Source organism: Myxine glutinosa, chromosome 13 (genome assembly GCF_964187855.1).
Source record: "Myxine glutinosa chromosome 13, kmMyxGlut1.1, whole genome shotgun sequence".
NCBI classification, from domain to species: domain Eukaryota; kingdom Metazoa; phylum Chordata; class Myxini; order Myxiniformes; family Myxinidae; genus Myxine; species Myxine glutinosa.
In genome coordinates, this window is record NC_136273.1 from 100,217,052 (window position 1) to 100,244,256 (window position 27,205).

A 27,205-nucleotide genomic window follows, 5' to 3' on the forward strand; every position below is an offset into this window, starting at 1 on the left:
AGGTAGCTCATGCCACTGTTGATGTCAAAGTGCACGAGGCTACCATTAGAAAGAGGCTGAACAAATTTGATCTACATGCGAGGTGTGCCAGGAGGAAACCTTTGCTGTCCAGAAAGAACATCAGGGCAAGACTAAAGTTTGCCAATGAACACCTAGGCAAAGACCAGCACTTCTGGAACAATGTGCTCTGGACAGATGAGTCAAAGGTAGAGCTATTTGGCCACAGTACCAGAAGACATGTTTGGCGAAAACCAAAGACAGCATTTGACCACAAGAACCTGATACCAACTGTAAAGCATGGTGGTGGAAATATTATGGTTTGGGGCAGCTTTGCTGCATCAGGGCCTGGGCAGCTCACCATCATAGAATGCACTATGAATTCTTCATTGTACCAGAGGGTGCTTGAGGATAATGTGAGGGCATCTGTCGGAAAGTTGCAGCTCAACCGAAGGTGGACCTTGCAACATGACAATGACCCTAAACATACCAGTAAATCCACCAAGGAATGGCTGAAAATAAAGAAATGGAGGGTTCTGGAATGGCCAAGTCAAAGCCCGGATCTAAATCCCATCGAGATGTTGTGGGGGGATTTGAAACGAGCTGTGCATGCAAGAAACCCCTCAAACATCGCACAGCTGAAATAATTCTGCATGGAGGAGTGGGCAAAAATTTCTCCCAGTCGATGTCAGAGACTGGTAGACAGTTATAAGAAACGCCTACTTGAGGTTGTTTCTGCCAAAGGGGGCAATACCACCTATTAGAGCCAAGGGTGTACTTACTTTTTCCACATGCGAAATTTGCATTTATGTTTATTTATATTATACAATGGACAACATGTAAATGTTTCATGATATTTGTTATATTATATCACCTTTATCTATCAATAATGTGGAAATGAAGATCAAATAGCTGTATGTTGAAATATGTTGAAAAAGTCAAAACTCTACATGGGGTGTACTTACTTTTTCATGTGACTGTACATACACACACACATACACACACACACACACACACACACACACACACACACACACACACACACACACACACACACACACACACACACAAACTAACACACACACACATACACACAAACTAACATACACACACACACACACACACACACAAACTAATGCACACACACACATATACATACACACATACACACACACACACACACACACACACACACACACACACACACAGAAACGAACACACACACACACACATATACATACACACACATACACCCACAAACTAACACACACACAAACACACAAACTAACACACACACACACACACACACACACACACACACACACACACACACACACACACACACATATATACATACACACACATACACACACAAACTAACACACACTCAAACACACAAACTAACACACACACACACACACACACACACACACACCCACATATACATACACACACATACACACACAAACTGACACACACACATACACACACACACACACACACACACACACAAACTAACACACACACTCACACACACACAAACTAACACACACACACACACACACACACACACACACTAACACACACACCTATACACACCTATACACACCTATACACACATACTACGAACTCGGTGGCGTAGTTGGCACCCACTCTGAATCTGGGAGGTCGGTTGTTCAAATCCTGGCTGAGTCATACGAATAACTAAACCTGGTATGTGATGCTACCTTGATTAAGGCTCAGCATTTACATTGAGAGAGCGCAGATAAACAATGCGGGGGAGGCAATGGCAAACCACCCAGCATAACCTCAACAATAAAGTGCTTCGGCAGCACCAAGGCTCTGTAAAGAGTGTGGTCCATCAAATAAAATATGTACATGTGTCATGAACAACAGCAGCCCCTGGGATTCGTGGGTTTGGCTGCCTCGTTAATAAAACATGAAGAGTTGCATTAGGGAGGGAAAATGCCTGCACCAGCATTCTGTCCTTCCTGCCGAATTAACCCTTTCCTGGTCCAGCATTCTGTCCTTCCTGCCGAATTAACCCTTTCCTGGTCCAGCATTCTGTCCTTCCTGCCGAATTAACCCTTTCCTGGTCCAGCATTCTGTCCTTCCTGCCGAATTAACCCTTTCCTGGTCCAGCATTCTGTCCTTCCTGCCGAATTAACCCTTTCCTGGTCCAGCATTCTGTCCTTCCTGCCGAATTAACCCTTTCCTGGTCCAGCATTCTGTCCTTCCTGCCGAATTAACCCTTTCCTGGTCTAGCATTCTGTCCTTCCTGCCGAATTAACCCTTTCCTGGTCCAGCATTCTGTCCTTCCTGCCGAATTAACCCTTTCCTGGTCCAGCATTCTGTCCTTCCTGCCGAATTAACCCTTTCCTGGTCCAGCATTCTGTCCTTCCTGCCGAATTAACCCTTTCCTGGTCCAGCATTCTGTCCTTCCTGCCGAATTAACCCTTTCCTGGTCTAGCATTCTGTCCTTCCTGCCGAATTAACCCTTTCCTGGTCCAGCATTCTGTCCTTCCTGCCGAATTAACCCTTTCCTGGTCCAGCATGCTGTCCTTCCTGCCGAATTAACCCTTTCCTGGTCCAGCATTCTGTCCTTCCTGCCGAATTAACCCTTTCCTGGTCCAGCATTCTGTCCTTCCTGCCGAATTAACCCTTTCCTGGTCCAGCATTCTGTCCTTCCTGCCGAATTAACCTTTTCCTGGTCCAGCATTCTGTCCTTCCTGCTGAATTAACCCTTTCCTGGTCCAGCATTCTGTCCTTCCTGCCGAATTAACCCTTTCCTGGTCCAGCATTCTGTCCTTCCTGCCGAATTAACGCTTTCCTGGTCCAGCATTCTGTCCTTCCTGCCGAATTAACCCTTTCCTGGTCCAGCATTCTGTCCTTCCTGCCGAATTAACCCTTTCCTGGTCCAGCATTCTGTCCTTCCTGCCGAATTAACCCTTTCCTGGTCCAGCATTCTGTCCTTCCTGCCGAATTAACCCTTTCCTGGTCCAGCATTCTGTCCTTCCTGCCGAATTAACCCTTTCCTGGTCCAGCATTCTGTCCTTCCTGCCGAATTAACCCTTTCCTGGTCTAGCATTCTGTCCTTCCTGCCGAATTAACCCTTTCCTGGTCCAGCATTCTGTCCTTCCTGCCGAATTAACCCTTTCCTGGTCCAGCATGCTGTCCTTCCTGCCGAATTAACCCTTTCCTGGTCCAGCATTCTGTCCTTCCTGCCGAATTAACCCTTTCCTGGTCCAGCATTCTGTCCTTCCTGCCGAATTAACCCTTTCCTGGTCCAGCATTCTGTCCTTCCTGCCGAATTAACCTTTTCCTAGTCCAGCATTCTGTCCTTCCTGCTGAATTAACCCTTTCCTGGTCCAGCATTCTGTCCTTCCTGCCGAATTAACCCTTTCCTGGTCCAGCATTCTGTCCTTCCTGCCGAATTAACCCTTTCCTGGTCCAGCATTCTGTCCTTCCTGCCGAATTAACCCTTTCCTGGTCCAGCATTCTGTCCTTCCTGCCGAATTAACCCTTTCCTGGTCCAGCATTCTGTCCTTCCTGCCGAATTAACCCTTTCCTGGTCCAGCATTCTGTCCTTCCTGCCGAATTAACCCTTTCCTGGTCCAGCATTCTGTCCTTCCTGCCGAATTAACCCTTTTCCTGGTCCAGCATTCTGTCCTTCCTGCCGAATTAACCCTTTTCCTGGTCCAGCATTCTGTCCTTCCTGCCGAATTAACCCTTTCCTGGTCCAGCATTCTGTCCTTCCTGTCGAATTAACCCTGCCCTGGTCCAGCATTCTGTCCTTCCTGCCGAATTAACCCTTTTCCTGGTCCAGCATTCTGTCCTTCCTGCCGAATTAACCCTTTCCTGGTCCAGCATTCTGTCCTTCCTGCCGAATTAACCCTTTTCCTGGGTAGCATTCTGTCCTTCCTGCTGAATTAACCCTTTTCCTGGTCCAGCATTCTGTCCTTCCTGCCGAATTAACCCTTTTCCTGGTCCAGCATTCTGTCCTTCCTGCTGAATTAACCTTTTCCTGGTCCAGCATTCTGTCCTTCCTGCCGAATTAACCCTTTCCTGGTCCAGCATTCTGTCCTTCCTGCCGAATTAACCCTTTCCTGGTCCAGCATTTTGTCCTTCCTGCCGAATTAACCCTTTTCCTGGTCCAGCATTCTGTCCTTCCTGCCGAATTAACCCTTTTCCTGGTCCAGCATTCTGTCCTTCCTGCCGAATTAACCCTTTCCTGGTCCAGCATTCTGTCCTTCCTGCCGAATTAACCCTTTCCTGGTCCAGCATTTTGTCCTTCCTGCCGAATTAACCCTTTTCCTGGTCCAGCATTCTGTCCTTCCTGCCGAATTAACCCTTTTCCTGGTCCAGCATTCTGTCCTTCCTGCCGAATTAACCCTTTTCCTGGTCCAGCATTCTGTCCTTCCTGCCGAATTAACCCTTTTCCTGGTCCAGCATTCTGTCCTTCCTGCCGAATTAACCCTTTTGCTGGTCCAGCATTCTGTCCTTCCTGCCGAATTAACCCTGCCCTGGTCCAGCATTCTGTCCTTCCCGCCGAATTAACCCTTTTCCTGGTCCAGCATTCTGTCCTTCCTGCCGAATTAACCCTTTCCTGGTCCAGCATTCTGTCCTTCCTGCCGAATTAACCCTTTTCCTGGTCCAGCATTCTGTCCTTCCCGCCGAATTAACCCTTTTCCTGGTCCAGCATTCTGTCCTTCCTGCCGAATTAACCCTTTTCCTGGTCCAGCATTCTGTCCTTCCTGCCGAATTAACCCTTTTCCTGGTCCAGCATTCTGTCCTTCCTGCCGAATTAACCCTTTTCCTGGTCCAGCATTCTGTCCTTCCTGCCGAATTAACCCTTTTCCTGGTCCAGCATTCTGTCCTTCCTGCCGAATTAACCCTTTTCCTGGTCCAGCATTCTGTCCTTCCTGCCGAATTAACCCTTTTCCTGGTCCAGCATTCTGTCCTTCCTGCCGAATTAACCCTTTCCTGGTCCAGCATTCTCTCCTTCCTGCCGAATTAACCCTTTCCTGGTCCAGGCTGCTGAGACCATCTCGTGTGGAAAATGCAAAGCAACATGGCAACAAGCAACACCACCACCAACAAATGCAACTGGAGGTGGTGTTATTAATATGGCAAGTGTGGATTCACATCAAACAACGTGGACATGATTGAATGATTAACCAGGTATGAACACTGATTCATGAACAACAATCGGCAGTGTGAATATCATATACCGCCGTGTTACACCAATTGTCTTGTCGTAATCTTTGGGCGTGAGAAAGAAATGTGATTCTCAACTCTTTATCTTGCACATGGGATTGTCATGAAGCAGAAATCATGGGCTGTTGTTGCACATCAGAAGGTTTTTCATTTAATGGATGTAAATAAATACACTCTGCATCATCGGGTCTCTTTGTCCGACACACCATGTTTCTCTGAAATTACCTTAATTAGAATTAATGACGGGGCAGGAAGCTGCCAACAGTAGTTAATAACTGAAGTGCTCAATGAGCTGCCCAAATTAACTTAATCTTTTCAAGAAAGGATACCTTTAATGGGTAAATCATGAAATGTGTACGTACAGAGCATTCAGAAAGTATTCAGACCCCTTCACTTTTTCACATTTTGTTATGTTGCAGCCTTATGCTGAAATCGTTTAAATTCATTTTTTCCCTCACCAATCTACACTCAATACCCCATAATGACAAAGAGAAAACAGGATTTTAGAAAGTTTTACAAATTTATTAAAAAGAAAAAACTGAAATATCACATTGACATAAGTATTCAGACCCTTAACTCAGTACTTAGTTGAAGCACCTTTGGCAGCGATTACAGCCTCGAGTCTTCTTGGGTATGACGCGACAAGCTTTGCACACCTCGATTTGGGGATTTTCTGCCATTCTTCTCTGCAGATCCTCTCAAGCTCTGTCAGATTGGATGGGGACCGTCGGTGGACAGCCATTTTCAGGTCTCTCCAGAGACGTTCGATTGGGTTCAAATCAGGTCTCTGGCTGGGCCACTCAAGGACCTTCATAGAGTTGTCCCTAAGCCACTCCTGCGTTGTCTTGGCTGTGTGCTTAGGGTCATTGTCCTGTTGGAAGGTGAACCTTCGGCCCAGTCTGAGGTCCTGAGCGCTCTGTTTCAGGTTTTCATTAGGACATCTCTACTTTGCTCCGTTCATTGTTCCCTCAATCCTGACCAGTCCCCCAGTCCCTGCTGCTGAAAAACCCCCCTACAGCATGATGCTGCCACCAGCATGCTTCACCGTTGGGATGGTATTGGACAGGTGATGAGCAGTGCCTGGTTTCCTCCAGACATCACGCTTAGAATTGAGGCCAAACAGTTCAATCTTGGTTTCATCAGACCACAGAATCTTGTTTCTCACAGTCTTAGAGTCCTTTAGGTGCTTTTTTGCAAACTCTAAGTGGGCTTTCATGTGTCTTTCACTGAGGAGAGGCTCCCGTCTGGCCACTCTGCCATAAAGCCCAGATCGGTGGAGTGTTGCAGTGATGGTTGTCCTTCTGGAAGTTTCTCCCATTTCCACACAGGATCTCTGGAGCTCAGCCAGAGTGACCATCGGGTTCTTGGTCACCTCTCTTACCAAGGCCCTTCTCCCCCGATTGCTCAGATTGGCCGGGCGGCCAGCTCTAGGAAGAGTCCTGATTCTGTTACGTGGTCCCCTCGGTGACTACCTGGTCTCGGTGACCCCCGGACCGTGAGAGGAACTTCGCCAGACAGTGGTATTATATATGCGCTTTCGCAACGCAATCCCTAGGAATTCCACCCAAGAGAAAATTGATTTTCAATGATATATTTCAATGGTAATGATACCATACAATTTCAATGATACAATCAAGGATATATTCCCCGAGCAATCCACCATCCACAATTCACACTCAACAATCAATCCCCTAGATGATTAAGATGGCCATCTTACATACGTGTGTCCCCTTTTGTACTCACGACCCCCTTTGGTCTCTGTCCCTCACAATGTCTCTGGGCCCCTCCTGACCAAGATGATGGTCGGCTTCGCCGCACTCGGGCGGTTGAACGAACCCCGGGTGGACGTCTTTCCACCGGGCATGTATCGTACCGGGAACCAAGGCTGCAGCCCCCTCTTGGCCCCGCGAAGCGGGTACTGTACAGCAGGCAAAAGCCACACGCCGCTTGCAACGCGTGTTAGGCCCCAACGTGCGACCCGTACGCGTCTTTGTAGACGGTGCCGCGAACGGTGCCAGACGCTGGGTCGGTGTACGGCCCCACGGCAGCTTGACGTGTCCACCGGGCAGGTACCCGTCCCGGTAACTCCTCTCGCCAGACGGGCTCGGGAACGCCGCTTTTCCACCCGGCACAATATCGATCCCACCTCTCGTCGGAGCGGGGCGAGGAAGAAGAATCCCCGTCGCTTCTCTCGACCTCGTGTCTTTTCTTCTTCCGTTTCCGGTCTCTTTTTCCAGAAGGGCTCCTGACCCTTCAACCACAACAACCCTTAATCGACTACACATTGATAAGCAAAGACCTGAATAGTAATTCACATACATTCCCATAAATATGTAACACTCCCCCCCTTCAAGAAAGAAAGTTTGAACCCAGCGAAAACTTTCTTTGCCGGCCAACTTGGATAAACAAACCAGATAACTCAACCCCCCCCCACATTATCAGTTCCCCCCGGGCACAGTTATCCCTTAAAAATAAAGCAACAAAATTTCACACAACCCCCAGAGATTTTCAAAGGTAATTCACTCTGGACAAAGCACCAGCAACGACATTGTCCCTGCCCTTTACATGTTCAATTTCCCGTTGGACTCCTGCCAAGCCAAACTCCATCTCATGACCCTCTGACTTTGACTGTCAGTTTCTTGTGAATGAAGGTTAAGGGGTTGATCAAAGATCCAAAGTTAAGCAACTCGATAGCACTTTTTCCGGGAGGCCAAGCCGAGTATTCACTACATGGATGCCTTTAGGAACGTGGAGTTCACGGTTAGTCCGTGCAGGAAAGTTCTCTACATGGGCGCCTTGAGGAACGTGGAGTTCACGGTTAGTCCGTGCATGAAAGTTCACTACATGGACGCCTTTAGGAACGTGGCGTTCACGGTTAATCCGTGTAGGAATCTTAGCTCGGCGGCTCCGCCGCATTCAGTGCTTCAGCTTTTCAGAACTTCCCTAATAATTATGGTGGGACCGCTTGTCACTGTAGTCCCATGAATAGCGGTCTCCTTCTCGGCCACTACTTTGACAATCCTTCCTTCGGGAGCTGCCGTAACTCAGGGAGCCTCCATAATAATATTGATTGCGGCCACCACCAAAACTACCGCCCAGTTGTACTCTCCTGTAGACCTCTCGACGCCTACGAAATGCCTTCCCTACTGTTATGGTCCGACCCTCCAAATCCTTGCCATTCCAATTCTTCTCTGCCTCTCTGGCGTCTTTTGTGCTTGCAAACGTGACAAAGCCGAACCCTCTTGACTGTTGCGTTTCCCTGTCTCTTACCAACCGCACTTCCACCAGCGGCCCATATCTGTTGAAGACGAGGTCAGAACTTTTTCCTCTGTTTTGAAGTTCAGTCCCCCTACAAATAACTTGGTACTTTTGTCGCCATCCCGAGCTGGTGTGGTGTTATTTTCCCTGCTGGGCTCTTTACCACCCCTCAGGTTACCATAAACTTGACCCCCGGCCAAATCATTCCCGATAACCACAGATACACCCTCTACAGGAAGTGTGGCTTGTAAACCGACGGTGACCGGTCCTGACACCAAATCGGACTCCAAATGGATGACATGAAGTGGAGCACTAACACCGCCCCCGATCCCCTGTAAACGAACACTATCCCCCGTTGCCGTCTCCTCGGACCATGGCAAAATGCCTTCAAGCATTAAAGATTGATGTGCTCCTGTGTCCCTCAATATCCTAACCGGTCTCCGGTTAGTCGAGGCTCCATCCAGTGACACAAACCCCTCTGAAATAAATGGTTGGTAACCCTTTTGATGGCGATTTCTCACAATGGCCATTGCATTTGGAGTCGTAATAGTCGGACTCCGCTCTGGGTCTTCCCTTTTCATGCAGTAACAACTGGACATCAAGTGTCCAGGTTTCTTGCAAAAAGCGCCAGTAGGCCCGGAGGAAAAACTCGTGGTTTGCCTCGGGCCCCCCGAAATATAAGTTTGTCTTGGGCCCGCATCCCTCTGATTTCGAACAGGTGGGGTATCCGCGTTGTCCCCATAATCCTCTCGAGGCTGCCGCCATGTATTGTCGTTCTCCGCACCTGCTGTTCCCCACCTCCCCTGCGGAGATCTAGGCGAGGAGTTAGGTTCGTGGACCCCTATTCGGTGGGTTAAGGCATAATCATCTGCCATGGTGGCTGCGTCCCACAACTTTGGTACTTTCTTTTCCTGCAGGTACACTTTGATGTCCTCGTGGACACACTGCTGAAATTCCTCCACCAGGATGAAGTCACGCAATGTTTCGAAGTCTTTCCCGACTCCTTTTGACTCACACCACCGATCAAACATGTTTTCTTTCACTCTGGCAAACTCCACATGGGTCTCACTCTCCCTCTTCCTGGCATTCCTGAATTTTTGCCTGTAAGCTTCCGGAACCAACTCATAGGCTTTGAGGATGTGCTTCTTCAGTACCTCATAATCTGCACATTGGTCCATTGGTAGCGCCGAATAAATCTCTTGAGCTTTTCCCACCAGCACACTTTGCACTAGTATGGTCCAGGCCTCCTCCGGCCAGTTTAATTGTCGAGCCACTTTCTCAAAGTGTGGAAAAAATTTCGCGACTTCCTTTTCACTGAACGGTGGAACCAGCCTCACATGTCTGCCCACATCCCAGGTTTTCTGGTTAGGTGTCGACCCCGTCAGCAAGGGTGGTGCCTCTCCCCGTTCTCTCATTAAATCCAGCTCCTTGAACTTAATCTCTTGCTGAAGCGCCAGATCACGTTCCTTCAACTCCATTTCGGCTTTTCTCTCCTCTGCTTCGAGTTCCCTGGCAGCTCTCCTCTCCTCTGCTTTTCTCCCTTCTAACCTTTCCTGGAGTTCTCGTTCCACTCTCCTTTCCTCTGCTTGTTTCTCTTCTCTCCTCTCTTCTGCTTTCCTTTCTTCTTCTGCTCTTTCCTTTTCTGCTTTCCTTTCTTCTTCTGCTCTTTCCTTTTCTGCTTTCCTTTCTTCTTCTTTTAACCTTTCCTGGAGTTCTCGTTCCACTCTCCTTTCCTCTGCTTGTTTCTCTTCTCTCCTCGCTTCTGCTTTCCTTTCCTCTTCTGCTCTTTCCTTTTCTGCTTTCCTTTCTTCTTCTTTGATCCGTTCCTGGCTCCGTAATTGCAACTCCAGTTTCCGGAGCTCAACATCTTCTGGTTCTTCAGGTAGCCACTCCCAGGCTAACTCGTCCCATGTTCCTAATCCCACCATAGATTGTATCACCGTGGCCTGCAACTCTGCCTTCCTCAAATTAGTTCGGACCTCCAAGTTAAAATGTTTGGCCAATTTCAAGAGGTCCGACTTTAGTAACGCTCGGAACTGTGCCTCACTCGGGGTTACCGCAAAGTTCTGTGCCACAAACGCCATAGTGCCTATCGTTAACACCTGTTAACCTTCACCCAATACTTTACCCCCAATTTCCCCAAAAATTTACCAATTAATACTTAATTAATAAATTTTAATTAATAAAAATATTATTTTATTATTTTATACAATTTTAGATCCCGGACGTAGACCCAATTGCGAATCCGCAAATCGTAATTTGGACGAGCCCCCAATTCTGTTACGTGGTCCCCTCGGTGACTACCTGGTCTCGGTGACCCCCGGACCGTGAGAGGAACTTCGCCAGACAGTGGTATTATATATGCGCTTTCGCAACGCAATCCCTAGGAATTCCACCCAAGAGAAAACTGATTTTCAATGATATATTTCAATGGTAATGATACCATACAATTTCAATGATACAATCAAGGATATATTCCCCGAGCAATCCACCATCCACAATTCACACTCAACAATCAATCCCCTAGATGATTAAGATGGCCATCTTACATACGTGTGTCCCCTTTTGTACTCACGACCCCCTTTGGTCTCTGTCCCTCACAATGTCTCTGGGCCCCTCCTGACCAAGATGATGGTCGGCTTCGCCGCACTCAGGCGGTTGAACGAACCCCGGGTGGACGTCTTTCCACCGGGCATGTATCGTACCGGGAACCAAGGCTGCAGCCCCCTCTTGGCCCCGCGAAGCGGGTACTGTACAGCAGGCAAAAGCCACACGCCGCTTGCAACGCGTGTTAGGCCCCAACGTGCGACCCGTACGCGTCTTTGTAGACGGTGCCGCGAACGGTGCCAGACGCTGGGTCGGTGTACGGCCCCACGGCAGCTTGAGGTGTCCACCGGGCAGGTACCCGTCCCGGTAACTCCTCTCGCCAGACGGGCTCGGGAACGCCGCTTTTCCACCCGGCACAATATCGATCCCACCTCTCGTCGGAGCGGGGCGAGGAAGAAGAATCCCCGTCGCTTCTCTCGACCTCGTGTCTTTTCTTCTTCCGTTTCCGGTCTCTTTTTCCAGAAGGGCTCCTGACCCTCCAACCACAACAACCCTTAATCGACTACACATTGATAAGCAAAGACCTGAATAGTAATTCACATACATTCCCATAAATATGTAACAGTTGTTCCAAACTTCTTCCATTTAAGAATTATGGAGGCCACTGTGCTCTTGGGAACCTTCAATGCAGCAGATACTTTTTTGTCGGCTTCCCCAGATCTGTGCCTTGACACAATCCTGTCTCTGAGCTCTGCAGGCAGTTCCTTCGACCTCATGGCTTGGTTTTTGCTCTGATATGCATTGTCAGCTGTGAGAGACAGGTGTGTGCCTTTCCAAATCATGTCCAATCAATTGAATTTACCACAGGTGGACTCCAATCAAGGTGCAGAAACATCTCATAGATGATCAAGAGAAATGAGAGGCACCTGAGAGACCGAAATACCAGGAGTGAAGTTATGATTCAGGACCAACCATGCTCCCCCCCCCCACCCAGCCCCCCCCCATTTCCCATTGAGCATGGCCATCGACTTGCTGAGCAACAAGGTTATGGATACATGCAAACATACAACAGAAGAATATTCAAAGAAAGAGGAAAAGTGACAGCCAAAGAACACGGATGATCCGAGGTAATTGGTAATTATTTTGTGTTTTGCCCTTCACAACAAACGACGAAAAATTGGCAGAACAACTGAAATGAGTGAAACGGTTCTCTGATGACCTCCAAATGAAATTTGGCCTAGATAATTGTGCCAAGTGCACATTCGTACAAGGTAGACCAACAAAAACAGACAACATAAAAATCGACCGAGATACAACAATAGACAACTAGACAACGAAGCATCATACAAATACCTTTGAGTAGAAGAGGGCCACCAAATATGTCATTAAAAATTCACAAAACAATTACAAAAGAATACCTGCATAGAACGAGGCTGATGCTGAAAACATACCTTTCTCCAAGGAACAAAATCAAAGCCATAAACCAACTATCAGTTCCAGTGTTCCAGTACAGCTGCGGATTAGTAAACTGGCCACAAGCGGAAATCAACAAACGAAATATCAAAACAAGGAAGTAAGATAAAACAGCAGGTTGGTATTTAAAAAAAAAAAGAATTGGACAGATTGAGCATATGCAAATAAGGCTCATTGGATTGGCTAAGAAGATGTCAGCTCAACTGTGACGGAGAATGAAGGAATTATTTTAAATGCCCATGACCAAGGACAATACACGAATGGCTTTAAGAAAATGGTGGGACTGAGTCATTCGGACAAATGTAGGTTCTGCAAGGTAGAAACAGAAAGTACGAGCCACCTCTTATCGGGATGTAAAAAAACTCATGTCAGAACAGCTGTACAGCCAAAGGCACAACAAGGTATGTGGAGTAATCCCCTGGCACATGTGCAGAAATTTCAATATCCCAGTTTCATAAAACTCAGGATGCATGAACCAAAACCAATAATTGAGAACAAGAACTGAATGCTGACGTTCTACCTGATGATCCCATCGAGTGTGAACAGAGAAAACAAAGCATTGAGACTGAATGTAGTACTAAGGTACAAAAAACATGGGGGAAATACCCCTGGTGTTCACCTGTTAGAATAAACAGGATACTACACTGACTAAAGGTATTTTAAACCAATTTCAATGGTTTCTAGAAGACAGGAAAACATAGAATCATACTAACATAATCATAAGACTTCAAACAAACAAACAAAAAAATACATATTTTGGGGGCAACCCACCCCCCAACCCCGTATACCTCCTCAGACCCAATTTTTTCTAATGCCGTGTACAAACATTGGTACATCATGGGTGATTAAGGTTGTGATGAAGTTTCATCAAAATTGCGTGTTTAGTTTCTGAGAAGAAAGCAAATATCTATTTTGGGGGGAAACACCCCCGTAGACCCCCAAAGGTGAAGATTTTTATAAATGCCATGAACAATCTTCGGTATGTCATGGGGGATGAAGGTTGTGGACAAGTTTCATCGAAATATTGTGTGTAGTTTCAGAGGAAAAAGCAAATTCCTATTTTGAGGGGTTCAAACCTCGACCCAATTGACCCCCCCCCCCCCCCCCGTAGATCCTCCGAGAGTTTGATTTTCTGAATGCCGTGAACAATCTTTGTTACATCACGGGTGATGAAGGTTGTGGACAAGTTTCATCGAAATATTGTGTGTAGTTTCAGAGGAAAAAGCAAATTCCTATTTTGGGGGGGGGGGGGGGGGGGGGTCAAACCTGGACCCACTTTGACCATGGTAGACCCCCTTAGACGCCGATTTTTTTTTAATGCCGTGAACAAACTTTAGTCACAACAAAACAAATATCATTTGTACCAAGTTTGGTCACAATCTCAACAGTGGTTTCAGAGAAGAAGTTGCAAGTGTTTACGGATGGACGGACTGACGGACGGACTGACGGACGGACGCCCCGCCATCGCATAAGCTCCCCTGAACTTCGTTCCAGGTAAGCAAAAAAAGAGAAGATGGCATTGTTAATTGAGGTGTCAGTACCCAGCGATTTTGATCTGAATAACAAAGAAATCAATAAAATGACCAAATACAGTATTCCAAGATGAGGTCAAAATATATTGGAAGCTGAGGATTGTCAAAATTGTATCAGGGATAATTGGAGCAATGGGAATGATAAAAGTAACCTCATGGAGATCTTAAAAAACATCCCTGGGAATATTACTAAAAAGAAAGTACCATGGGAGTTTTCCGTGGCTCAGTGACGATCTTGAAAAGAGCCCTCACAACAAAAGTTTGAGCACAAGAAAACTTCACAACTTGGTCGATGAATCATGATCCCTTACAGAAACAGAGGTGGATACTTCGAGCCCTGGAAAAATTCCGCTCCACCTGCCTGGAACCCGCATATGGAGATAACAACAAAAGACACACACCTGACCCATTTTCCTCCTTGCTGCTTACTGCATCAACTGCTTCACTTTGCCCTGAAATTCCATAATAAATATGGAAATCATGAGGCAAAGTCGTTCAGTGTGGAACTGAATCCTGTAGCAAAGTGTACAATTGTACATCCTTCAACACATGGTGATCCCTAATGTGTACGTTCGTTCCAGCTACATCAAGGTCAATAAAACCTGTGAGCAACTGCGAGCCTGACAAGTTACTGACTGTTTGATCACATTTACTTTTGTCAGAGCTCCGACCAACTTGACCTGCTTGGTTGCACATCAGCCCGTGCACCATTACTTGTGGATATTATTGCGTAATCGTGATGTAATATATCACAGAATGTCATTCTTGAAAAACTCTCCTGCAGAAGAGCCAATGCTAACGGCAACAAGTATTCTCGACCCACAAACATCACAAAAGCAGGAAAAACGATCCAATAAGTTGGCAGCTGAATTGATGCCACTGGATTGGAGGATGCAGGAAATGAAAGTCATACCTCATGGTATTTAATTATTTCAGCGGGTTTAGGATAAGAAGATAACACATCACAATAGCTGTTTATATTGTTAAAATAGATGCACATTGGACGCAAAGAGGCTGACAAACAAGGTCCACCACACATGGTATGGTCCACACATATGGTCCACACATACATGGTCCACACACATGGGTTCGCAGCTCAAATTGGGCGTTCACAATCTGTGCAAATAATGTCAATTCAATAATGGAAATTGCCAGCACAATGCTCGAATATCTCTGAATAATTAGTACGATGAATCCAAGAGAATTATGGAGGGTGCAGAGCAGAAATTTCCAGAAGGAAATCTCGGCTGAAAACAAGTCATGTGCTCCAAGTTGAACAAAACTTACGATGTTTGTCCCAAACTCCGAACGCATCAATCGGGCTCGTGTTGGAATAAGGCCAACATCGATTTCACCAGGTCGACCACGTCACGGAAAACACTTTGACTCACTCATTCCATTAGATAACTCAGGTTTATACTCGTTTTTTCATACAACACCAGGGCTTCTTTAGTTCAAAACGATTCGAAAAACATATTCCATCATCACCCCTCATTCTCCATGTAGGGAATCTTCAGTGAAACCTTCCATAGCGGAGTAATGGGTTGTTGTCTGCATCATGCACATTTTGTCCACCCCTCCAACCTGTCCCAGGTGATTCTTAATGAAGATTTTATTTTCAGCACCAGAGTTTACAAAACGCCACCACACTTTACCTCCGTCACCAAAGGAAGATGGAGGTTATGTTTTCACCCCTGTCTGTCTGTTTGTTTGTTTGTCCGTTTTTTTTTTTGTGTACAAGATTGAGGCTCGTGAAGAGCTAACATTAATCACATAAAAACAAACGGACACATAAAACATAAGATAAAGGGAGCGGGAAACCAGATGGGGAAAGAGAGGAAAGCACACAAGCACAACAGTAGAGAACAGGGACATCGGGAGATCTTTGGGAGGGAGAGGACTTGGGGATGGGGGCATGGGAAGGGGGGGGGGGGGTGACGTAGAAAACACATGGACACTGCTAGGACTTCCAGGAAAGAAGTCGGTATTTCAAAAAAGTGGATCTGGGGTGAATTAGCGGGGGTAGAAAATATCAAGGTTTTGGATGGGGGAAGATAAGAGATGGTGGTGAACAGCTGTTTTAAAGACCTGGAGGGAGGAGTGGGATTGAAGAGAGTGAGGGAGTTTGTTCCAAAGGCGGGAGAAAAGAGGAATGAAACAGTGAAGGTGAGCAGAGAGTCTTGATTTTGGCAGTTTCATCATAAGCTGGCAAATCTCGTGCGACCTGTATGAATATTTGTGGGACAGAGCACAGACCGAGCTGGAGAAGCAAGGCCGGAGAGGAGTCGGTAAAAGATAGAAGGACCACCAACCTGCTTTCAGTGAGTGAGTGAAAGGCCCTCGGAGTTAGCTTCATCGTGGGAGATTCCAATGAATTCTGAAAGCTTTGCTTTCAACAGCGTAAAGCCGAGCTAGGTGTGAAGCAGGTGCAGCGGCCCAGAGGGGAGAACAGTATTCAATTGAGCTGTGGATGAAAGCCTTGTATGTGGTGAAGAGCTCAGGTGTGCCAAGGAAGGACTTCGCACGACGGAGGATGCCCAGTCGGCGACTGGCTTTGGAGGCCAGCTTGGAAATGTGGTTTTCCCAGGACATGTGCTTCTCTCCCCATCTTGTCTTCCGCTCCCTCTTTTTATATATTTTGTTTGTCTGGTTGATTTGTTTGTGAAGTAAATGTTAGCTCTTCCACGAGCGTCGATTCAGTATACAAAAAAAAGAAAGAAAAAAAAAGTGATTCTTCACCATTGGGAGATAGGGCCAAAACGATAGATAACGGGATTTCTCAAAAGGTTATGGACGGATTTGGACGAAACTTGGTGGAGAGGTTGGGTGTGTGACAACGACGAATCGACTCAATTTTGGTGAAGATCTGGAGCCGGATCCAGCTGGTAGATTTTTTCAGTGATTCTTCACCATTGAGTGATATGGCCAACCAGGTGGAGGTATGCTCTCCAGTGAGTGCCCTTCTAGTTTATTTTTGATTGCTCTAAGACTAATGGAGGATCTTTGGCAGATGTTATAGCAGTAATACAATTTGTGCAGGAAAGACACACGCGTGCACGTGAGCGCATACACACACACACACACACACACACACACACACACACACACACACACACACACACACACACACACAAACACACACACACACACACACATACACACACACATACACACACACACACGCATACACACACACACACACACACACACACATACACACACATACACACACGCATACACACACACACACACACACACACATACACACACATACACACACACACACGCATACACACACACACACACACACTCACAAACACACACATACACACACACACACTCACAAACACACACATACACACACATACACACACACACACACGCATACACACACACACACACACAAACACATACACGAAATAGCAAAAGGAGGATGGTGTATGCTTCCATATTTGCAAAAATGTGGCAGAAAATCATAGACATAGGAAGACACAAACATAAAGAAAAGTAATTAATGACTGGACAAAGATAAAGGGCCAATGTGTATAATTATTATTATCAGATAGAATCCTGGACAGGTCGACACTCCTCACGTGTATGTAGAATTATTACAGCAGGTGCAAAAACACAACACGTGAATAACTGTCAAGACTAAATGCAGTTACACAAGCAAAGACAGATAGACAGACAGACAAGTGAACCTGGTCCGAAATAAAAGTCCTGGCAAAAATTTCAAAGATTGACTTAATTTTAACATGATCATGACATCTGTAAATTGTACCAGATAAGGTATAAATTTGAATATGGAAAGGAATACGTGGGTGATCAAAAGTCCAGTTGGCAATCAAAAAATAGAATGTGGAGCATCCCAATAGCAGAGCTTACCTGAAGCTTACACGGAAGATCTGACCTCGAGCGAGGCTCTCAATGTCGGTCCCATTTCCAAGAACCTCACTGAGGTTCTGGGCAACCTCTTGAGTAAAGGTTGGGCCTGTTCCATTGTCAAATCCATGAAGCATCTCCCAAAACATGACATCTCCGGGACCATGTTGGTCATGATCCGAGCACAAGGCACCACCAGGACATGGCTCCGACAGAAGAAGACATGACCGCTGATCAGGACCAAGGCGATATTCCTCTACGCAGCTGTCATGTTGAGGACGAGAGAAAGCAAAAACAAAGGATATCATTAAAGGTTAATAAACCTCACATCAACCAATGAGCAACTCAGATACTGGCAAAGAGAACCCAAAATTGGAAACATATTGCTGCAGACCTTGTAGTGCATTCTGAAAGGAAACCCACACATCATTCAAATGGATTGGTTAAGGATGTGTCAGACTTTTCCTATTGTTGGTGTGGGATTTTATAATATAGGCAATTTTAAAGATGTGACAAGACGTGACTGAGAAACTAAAAATTCCAATGCATTGATTATTATGCAAAATGTAAATGGCAGCACAGAAAAATCATCTGGGAGCTAGATTTGTGGATGAAAGAGAAAGAAATGGCAACGTGGCCATAACGAAGTGGTTTGGGGATGATGGGGAAACTAAAGAAAAATTCTTTCAACAGACATTTAATTGACACATACAATCTGATAATAGGAAATAATGGGCTCGATCTGCCTTGATACAGAGCTTGACCACATATTGGGGCCGCAACTAAAGATTATACATGCAGCGCCTTCAGAAAGTATTCACACCCCTTGACTTTTTCACATTTTGTAGTGTTACCAACTGAATTTAAAATTGATTAAATGTATATATTTATTTATCACTGATCGACACATAATACCTCATAATGTCAAAGTTATATTTTTGTTTTAGAAATTTTTAAAAATCAATTAGAAATGAAAAGCTGAAATGTCTTGCGTCAATTCTACAAGTATTCAACCCTTTGCTATGACACTCCAAATTGAGCTCAGGTGCATCCAATTTCCTTTGATCATCCTTGAGATGTCTCTACAGCTTGATTGGAGTCCACCTGTGGCCAATTCAATTGATTGGACATGATTTAGAAAGAAACACACCTTTCTATACAAGGTCCCACAGTTAACAGTGCATGCCAGAGCAGAAACTCTACCATGAAGTCCAAGGAACTGTCCGTAGAACTCCGAGATAAAATTGTGAGACATTGATCTGGGGAAGGGGATAAAGCAATTTCTAGAGTGTTGAAACTTCCCAAGAGCACAATGAGCTCCATCATTAGGGAATGGAAAAAATATGAACAACCAAACCAGCACATACAAAGGAATATGGCCGTCCGACCAAACTGAGCAACCGGGTAAGAAGGACCTTGATCATGGAGGTGACCAAGAACCCAATGATCACTCTGACAAAATTACAGAGTTCCTTGGCTGAGATGGTAGAACCTTCCAGAAGGACAACAGTCTCTGCAGCACTTCACAAATCTAGTCTTTATGAGAGAGTGGCCAGATGGAAGCCACACCCAATAAAAAGGCACATGACAGCACGGCTCTATGAAAAAAGCCTCCACAAATAAAGGCACATGACAGCATGCCTGGAGTTTGCAAAAAGACATGTGAAAGACTGAGAGCATGAGGCAAATGATTCTGTGGTCTGATGAGACGAAAATTGAATTCTTTGGCCTGAATCCAAAGCGCTACTTCTGGTGGAAATCGAGCACATTTCATCACCCATCTTAATACCATCGCTACTGTGAAGCATGGAGGTGGCAGCATCATGCAATGGGGATGGTTTTCAGCAGCAGGGACTGGGAGACTTGCAAGGATGGAGGGAACAACTAATGGAGCAAAATACAGGCAAATGCTTGAGGAGAGCCTGCTTCAGTGTGAAAAAGACCTTAGACTGTGGCGAAGATTTCGGTGAGAGGATGGAGAGGCAGGACGATGATGCAGGCAAGGGGGTGACAAAACATGCGCAGGACGAAGGCATGAACACGTGCAGCCAGGCAGACAAGCAAAAGCACTCCTTTCCTCATGCAAGGCAAACCTTTTTCCCACTCCCACACCCCACACTCCAAATGGTGCATGTTCAAACAAAACAATCCTGAAGCTGACATGTCCCTGCTTATTACATCGGGATTGGCTAACTACTCGTTGTACATGGACCATACTAGTCTATACATTTCTAACTGTACTAAGGTAATCTCTACTCTACAAATGTAACAGAATGTACAGTATATTGGTCTGTCTCTGTGTCTATGTGTGTGTTGCCATTTTTCTCAGAGATGGCCAAATGGATCTTCTTCAAACTTTCAGAGGTTCATTAGTTAGTGCTGAAGGGTATTTTAGCCAAATAAATAAATATCCTCCACCACGGCATAGCCAGGGCGCCTTCGGCTTTATCTAATGGCGCCTTTGGCACCCGGTGATACCGCCGTGTAGCTCATAGAGACTGCATTGGGAGCGTGAGGTGTACAATAATTGATTGATTAAATGCATTATTAAAATCAATAAAGCATAATATAAAATATTTTCTTAATTGGCTAATAGTATACCTAAACCACAAGCGCTTCATCTGAAGCTGTAACTTTTTGAAAGGTAATTAAATAAGTCATTAATCGAAAAAAGCAAATAATTAATTTATTTCCGGTCTCCTTCAACTGTTTAAAAGCCCAATGTGGTTGCATTCTGCAAACAACGAAATAACTCGAGGAAATCAACAATTAGTGATTGATGGTAATTTTTAATGTGAATACGGCAAAAATTATAAAATAGTAGGTGGAAGATACTATTGTTAGCATTGCTTAGCAGCCAGTTCGAGCGTAAGCTCCATTGTTTTGGGCCACGTTACCTGCAGTGAGCAGAACAAGGAAGCACCGGCCTACTTTTATTCACGGATATTTGTGTTTACGGAAATTTTTTCGACAGTCATGTGATTATTTTTCCTGGCATATTGGCTTCGAGTTGCATCAGTATGTGAAATTTCAGTTTTCATCCCCATCTGGAGGGTTCCAAGCATTTATTTCAATGAGTGAGTGAGTTGCTAACCCCCGCTCCAGCAGGGAAAATGTTGTGTTGTGTTGTAGTGAGTGAGTCACCAAATTTGTGAGTCAATGTTTCGAAAGAGTTTTATCTAATGGATATGTCTGACCAATCACCACTATAAATTCCTCACCGTTATAAATGTTTAGTGCTTTCTATAGCGAGGATAGAAATGTGAAACTTGGCATTGTGATGCAAGCCAAAGCTACGATTCCAAGAAAAAAATCCCAAAAATCCCAATTCGCCTGTGAATGTCTGAAAATGAAAATATCCCAAACAAAACTCATTGGTGGTCCCTCGCTCCCTTGGCCGAGATAGGGGAGGACCTTGGCCTGAAAACAAAACTCAGTGGTGGACCTTCGCTCCCTTGGCCGAGATAGGGGTGGACCTTGGCCTGAAAACAAAACTCAGTGGTGGACCTTCGCTCCCTTGGCCGAGATAGGGGAGGACCTTGGCCTGTAAACAAAACTCAGAGGTGGAGCCTTGCCCCCTTGGCTGAAATAGGGGTGGACCTTGGCCTGTAAACAAAACTCATTGGTGGACCCTCGCTCCCTTGGTCGAGATAGGGGAGGCCCTTGGCCTGTAAACAAAACTGAGTGGTGGAGCCTCGCTCCCTTGGCCGAGATAGGGGTGGACCTTGGCCTGTAAACAAAACTCATTGCTGGACCCTCGCTCCCTTGGCCGAGATAGGGGTGGACCTTGGTCTGTAAACAAAACTCATTGGTGGACCCTCACTCCCTTGGACGAGATAGGGGTGGACCTTGGCCTGTAAACGAAACTCAGAGGTGGAGCCTCGCTCCCTTGGCTGAGATAGGGGTGGATCTTGGCAGGTAAATGAAACACAGAGGTGGAGCCTCGCTCCCTTAGCCGAGATAGGGGTGGACCTTGGCCTGTAAACAAAACTCAGAGGTGGAGCCTCACTCCCTTGGCCGAGACAGTGTGGACCTGGGCCTGCAAACAAAACGCAGCGGTGGAGCATCGCTCCCTTGGCCGAGATAGGGGTGGACGTTGGCCTGTAAACAAAACTCAGTGGTGGAGCCTCGCTCCCTTGGCCGAGATAGGGGTGGACCTTGGCAGGTAAACAAAACTCAGAGGTGGAGCCTCGCTCCCTTGGCCGAGATAGGGGTGGACCTTGGCAGGTAAACAAAACTCAGAGGTGGAGCCTCGCTCCCTTGGCCAAGATAGGGGTGGACCTTGGCCTGTAAACAAAATTCAGTGGTGGAGCCTCGCTCCTTTGGCCGAGATAGGGGTGGACCTTGGCCTGTAAACAAAACACAGTTGTGTTGCCTCACTCCCTTGGCCGAGATAGGGGTGGACATTGGCCTGTAAACGAAACCTGGAGGTGGAGCATCGCTCCCTTGGCCGAGATAGGGGTGGACCTTGGCCTGTAAACAAATCTCAGAGGTGGAGCCTCGCTCCCTTGGCCGAGATAGGGGTGGACCTTGGCCTGCAAACTAAAGTCAGTGGTGGAGCCTCGCTCCTTTGGCTGAAAAAGGGGTGGACCTTGGCCTGTAAACAAAACTCAGTGGTGGAGCCTCACTCCCTTGGCCGAGATAGGGGTGGACTTTGGCCTGTAAACAAAACTCAGCGGTGGAGCCTCACTCCCTTGGCCAAGATGGGGGTGGACCTTGGCCTGTAAACAAAACTCAGAGGTGGAGCCTCGCTCCCTTGGCCGAGATAGGGGTGGACCTTGGTCTGTAAACGAAACTCAGTGTTGGAGCCTCGCTCCCTTGGCCAAGATGTGGGTGGACCTTGGCCTGCAAACGAAACTCAGTGTTGGAGCCTCGCTCCCTTGGCCGAGATAGGGGTGGACCTTGGCCTGTAAACAAAACTCAGTGGTGGAGCCTCACTCCCTTGGCCAAGATGGGGGTGGACCCTGGCCTGTAAACTAAACTCAGTGGTGGAACCTTGCTCCCTTGGCCGAGATAGGGGTGGACCTTGGACTGTAAACTAAACTCAGTGGTGGAACCTTGCTCCCTTGGCCGAGATAGGGGTGGACCTTGGCCTGTAAACTAAACTCAGTGGTGGAGCCTCGCTCCCTTGGCCGAGATCGGGGTGGACCTTGGCCTGTAAACTAAACTCAGTGGTGGAGCCTCGCTCCCTTGGCCGAGATCGGGGTGGACCTTGGCCTGTAAACTAAACTCAGTGATGGACCATCGCTCCCTTGGCCGAGATCGGGGTGGACCTTGGCCTGTAAACAAAACTCAGTGGTGGAGCCTCGCTCCCTTGGCTGAAATAGGGGTGGACCTTGGCCTGTAAACGAAATTCAGCAGTGGAGCCTCGCTCCCTTAGCCGAGATAGGCGTGGACCTTGGCCTGTAAACTAAACTCAGTGGTGGAGCCTCGCTCCCTTGGCCGAGATCAGGGTGGACCTTGGCCTGTAAACAAAACTCAGAGGTGGAGCCTCGCTCCTTTGGCCGAGATAGGAGTGGACCTTGGTCTGTAAACTAAACTCAGTGGTGGAGCCTCGCTCCCTTGGCCGAGATCGGGGTGGACCTTGGCCTCTAAACGAATCTCAGCAGTGGAGCCTCGCTCCCTTGGCTGAAATAGGGGTGGACCTTGGCCTGTGAACGAAATTCAGCAGTGGAGCCTTGCACCCTTGGCTGAAATAGCGGTGGACCTTGGCCTGTGAACGAAATTCAGTGGTGGAGCCTTGCTCCTTTGGCTGAAATAGGGGTGGACCTTGGCCTGTGAACGAAATTCAGTGGTGGAGCCTTGCTCCCTTTGGCCGAGATAGGGGTGGACCTTGGCCTGCAAACAAAACTCAGTGGTGGAGCCTTGCTCCCTTGGCTGAAAAAGGGATGGACCTTGGCCTGTCAACAAAACTAAAAATTCAGCACTTCAGCATTCGATATTATTCCTGGCCCAATTATACACCTTGATCCTGGTGCTTCGCAGGCATGGTGCTCTATCTATCGATGCAATATCATTTGGAAGGGTTGCTATGGTGACTGTACCACACGCTAGAATTTCTGGGGATTTGAAATATTTCACAAAACAATTCAAAATGAGTAGGCTGCTCTGTCCGAGTATCCTACCAAATTATCATTTCTTACTGGCAGTTGACGGGTACTTTGGCAGCATCCTGCAGTGAAAAAGTGGCCTGTCTAGAATTAATTTTCGGTTTTGAAAACGGACATTACCAGAGGTAGCTGTCTCTCCGACTTCTGGGATGAAAAATATAATATTTTAGAAGCTTATCACTTGATCACTTAATGCATCTGCCATTAGGAATTTAAATAAATTTTGCACCTTGAATAAGGTGACTCGCAACCGCCTCCACTCCCCTCCCAGCTCCCACCAACGCCGACTCCAAATCCAATAGACTCTCATTCCTATTCCAAACTTTAAAAACCCGTTATATTGTTCAACAATTGATGTTCAACAACATACAAAGACAATTCTTTTTCATTCATAACGACTTTCTTATACAGTAACTCCAAACCTCACTCATGCTTCTCAAATGCTGTCAATTCATTTAATTATTTAATATAGTGGTCCATTACTGATTACATTCCTGGGTTGGCTCAACTTGCTGAGTTACCGCATTGTAATCTGGTGATTTCAGGATCAAATCCCAATCCCACTGGGTTGGAATGGGTAAAGCACCCAGTGTGTGTTTTCTGTCGTTGAACACTCAATGACACTGTAATAACATGGCCTATAGCTACACTCTAATAAGAATGATTCAAACTGCAGATTATGTACATTTGCTTCATTTATTTGAAACTGCACGCTTGTTTGATTATCATTAAAGGTCATCAATTCGTTTCATATTCACTGAGGTCAGGGGAGGCGTCTGGATGAGGGGTTTTGTAAAATACAGTTGGACTCCGCTATTTGCGGTTCCCCTATTGGCGGATTCCACGATTCCACTGTTGATAAAATGCGACCTGTTTCTCAATTGGCGGGTTCTGCGATTCCACTGTCGATAAAATGCGACCTGTTTCTCTATTCACGGGTTCCGCAATTCTGCTGTTGATAAAATGCGACCTGTTTCTCTATTCGCGGGTTCCGCAATTCCGCTGTTGATAAAATGCGACCTGTTTCTCTATTCGTGGGTCCGCGATTCCATTGTCGATAAAATGCGACCTGTTTCTCTATTCGCGGGTTCTGTGATTCCACTGTCGATAAAATGCGACTTGTTTCTCTATTCGTGGGTTCCGCGATTCCGCTGTTGATAAAATGCGACATGTTTCTCTATTCGCGGGTTCCGCGATTCCACTGTTGATAAAATGACACCTGTTTCTCTATTCGCGGTTCCGCGATTCTGCTGTTGATAAAATGTGTCCTGTTTCTCTATTCGCGGGTTCCGCGATTCTGCTGTTGATAAAATGTGTCCTGTTTCTCTATTCGCGGGTTCCGCGATTCCCCTGTTGATAATATGCGACCTGTTTCTCTATTTGCGGGTTCCGCGATTCTGCTGTTGATAAAATGCGTCCTGTTTCTCTATTCGCGGGTTCCGCGATTCCGCTGTTGATAAAATGCGACCTGTTTCTCTATTCGCTGGTTCCGCGATTCCGCTGTTCATAAAATTAATGCGTACTGTTTCTCTATTTGCGGGTTCGGCGTATCAGTGGTTGATAAAATGTGACCTGTTTCTCTATTCCCGGGTTCCGCATATCCACGGTTGATAAAATGCGACCTGTTTCTCTATTCGTGGGTTCCACGATTCCGCTGTTGATAAAATGGGACCTGTTTCTCTATTCATGGGTTCCGCGCTGCCGCTGTTGATAAAATGGGACCTGTTTCTCTATTCGCGGGTTCCGCGATTCCGCTGTTGATAAAATGGGACCTGTTTCTCTATTCGTGGGTTCCACGATTCCGCTGTTGATAAAATGGGACCTGTTTCTCTATTTGCGGGTTCCGCGATTCCGCTGTTGATAAAATGCAACCTGTTTCTCTATTCACGGCCGTGTTCCACGAATTCGCGGTTTTTCAGGGGCGCAAATTTTGTTTTTCACGAGCTGCTAGCTTGACACATTTATAAAACCCATGTTTCACCAGCCACGCACAAAGCAGCTCGAGGCACGCAAAAAACAACTTGTACGAGCCGTGAGCATGACCTGCTTCTACATTTGCTGCCATATGCTTCGCGGGTTATCGTCGACAAGATCGAGATGGAGAAAAAGGAGGATGCGGACGCAGATGAAGTTCTGACATATTTTCATCAATACATAAATATATATCTCCATCCTTTCCAAATGACTAATTTCTTACCTGCAGAACATGTGAATGTTGTAGGTGGTTGTATCATCAGGCATTGGGACAGTCTGCTGGAGGCAGAGCTGTTCACAACCACCGTTTTGCCCATCTGAACAGTCTACGCCTTGCCGGTAGTCGTAACAACCCGAGCCATCCTTCATAGGCCGCAGGCCAATGGGGCACTGGGTAGAGACAAGGAAACACAAGACACCAAGTGAGAAATTTGGCAAAGTGTGGCCTAAACTTTATAATGTTCTGCAGTAACATCAAGTCTATCTTGGACGTCTCTTGAATGTTACATCACAAGGTTTGTCACATTCGTATTGAGCCATCGCTGACTTCCTGTATCTGCCATTGGTGCTGCCCATCTGACCACCTGGAACAGTTAAAACAAGTCGTTGGAATTTGGTCTATGTATGAGCACACAACGGCTTACTTTTTTCAAAATGCAATGTGGGATTTTTAACGTTCCCAAAAGAATGCTACCTGCTCCAATAAAAGGTTGTCATAGCATTAAGTTTTTTTGTTAGACACAACAAACTTCCACAGTTCGTACTTTGAATAGAGAGAGCAGGGAGGCTTACAATTTGGTGATATTGATGAATATTATGATTTTCCTTGCAATGATTTTGACATGCAATCATCATGGTGGCAAAATAATTAGACAAGGCCGATGATTCAATAAATACTTCCTGGCTGTGAGCTCATGGCAAAATTAATAGGAAATAAGATGGACGGTGAGTGAGAGTTATTGATAAGAAATATAAAATATGAGAAGAAAAAAATATAAACCAGGAAAATGTAAAACACCACCACCACCACCACCACCACCACCACCAACGATGGTGTAAAGAGTAAAAGTGATCTCATGATTACAAAATGTTAACGCGCATTCTGGTTAATAATATGCTCTTAGTCACTAACCATTTCAAGTTAAAGAAGCTGATTAATTGTTAATTTATAGGGTAATTATTAGGGGACCAAAGGTACCGTTTTGAAATAGTTCA

The 27,205-nt window shown here is 46.2% G+C and overlaps 1 protein-coding gene across 1 annotated transcript in view; it reads right to left on the reverse strand.

Annotated features, from left to right (window-relative positions):
* The window catches only part of LOC137439145 (astrotactin-2), a 1,262,948-nt gene that overhangs the window by 217,127 nt on the left and 1,018,616 nt on the right, over window positions 1–27,205 (reverse strand). The window contains exons 12-13 of the mRNA XM_068134866.2: window positions 26,214–26,380; window positions 17,910–18,170 (exon numbers count right to left, since the gene is read on the reverse strand). Coding sequence (XP_067990967.2) covers window positions 17,910–18,170; window positions 26,214–26,380 — 428 coding nt within the window. The remainder of the gene's footprint in view (window positions 1–17,909; window positions 18,171–26,213; window positions 26,381–27,205) is intronic.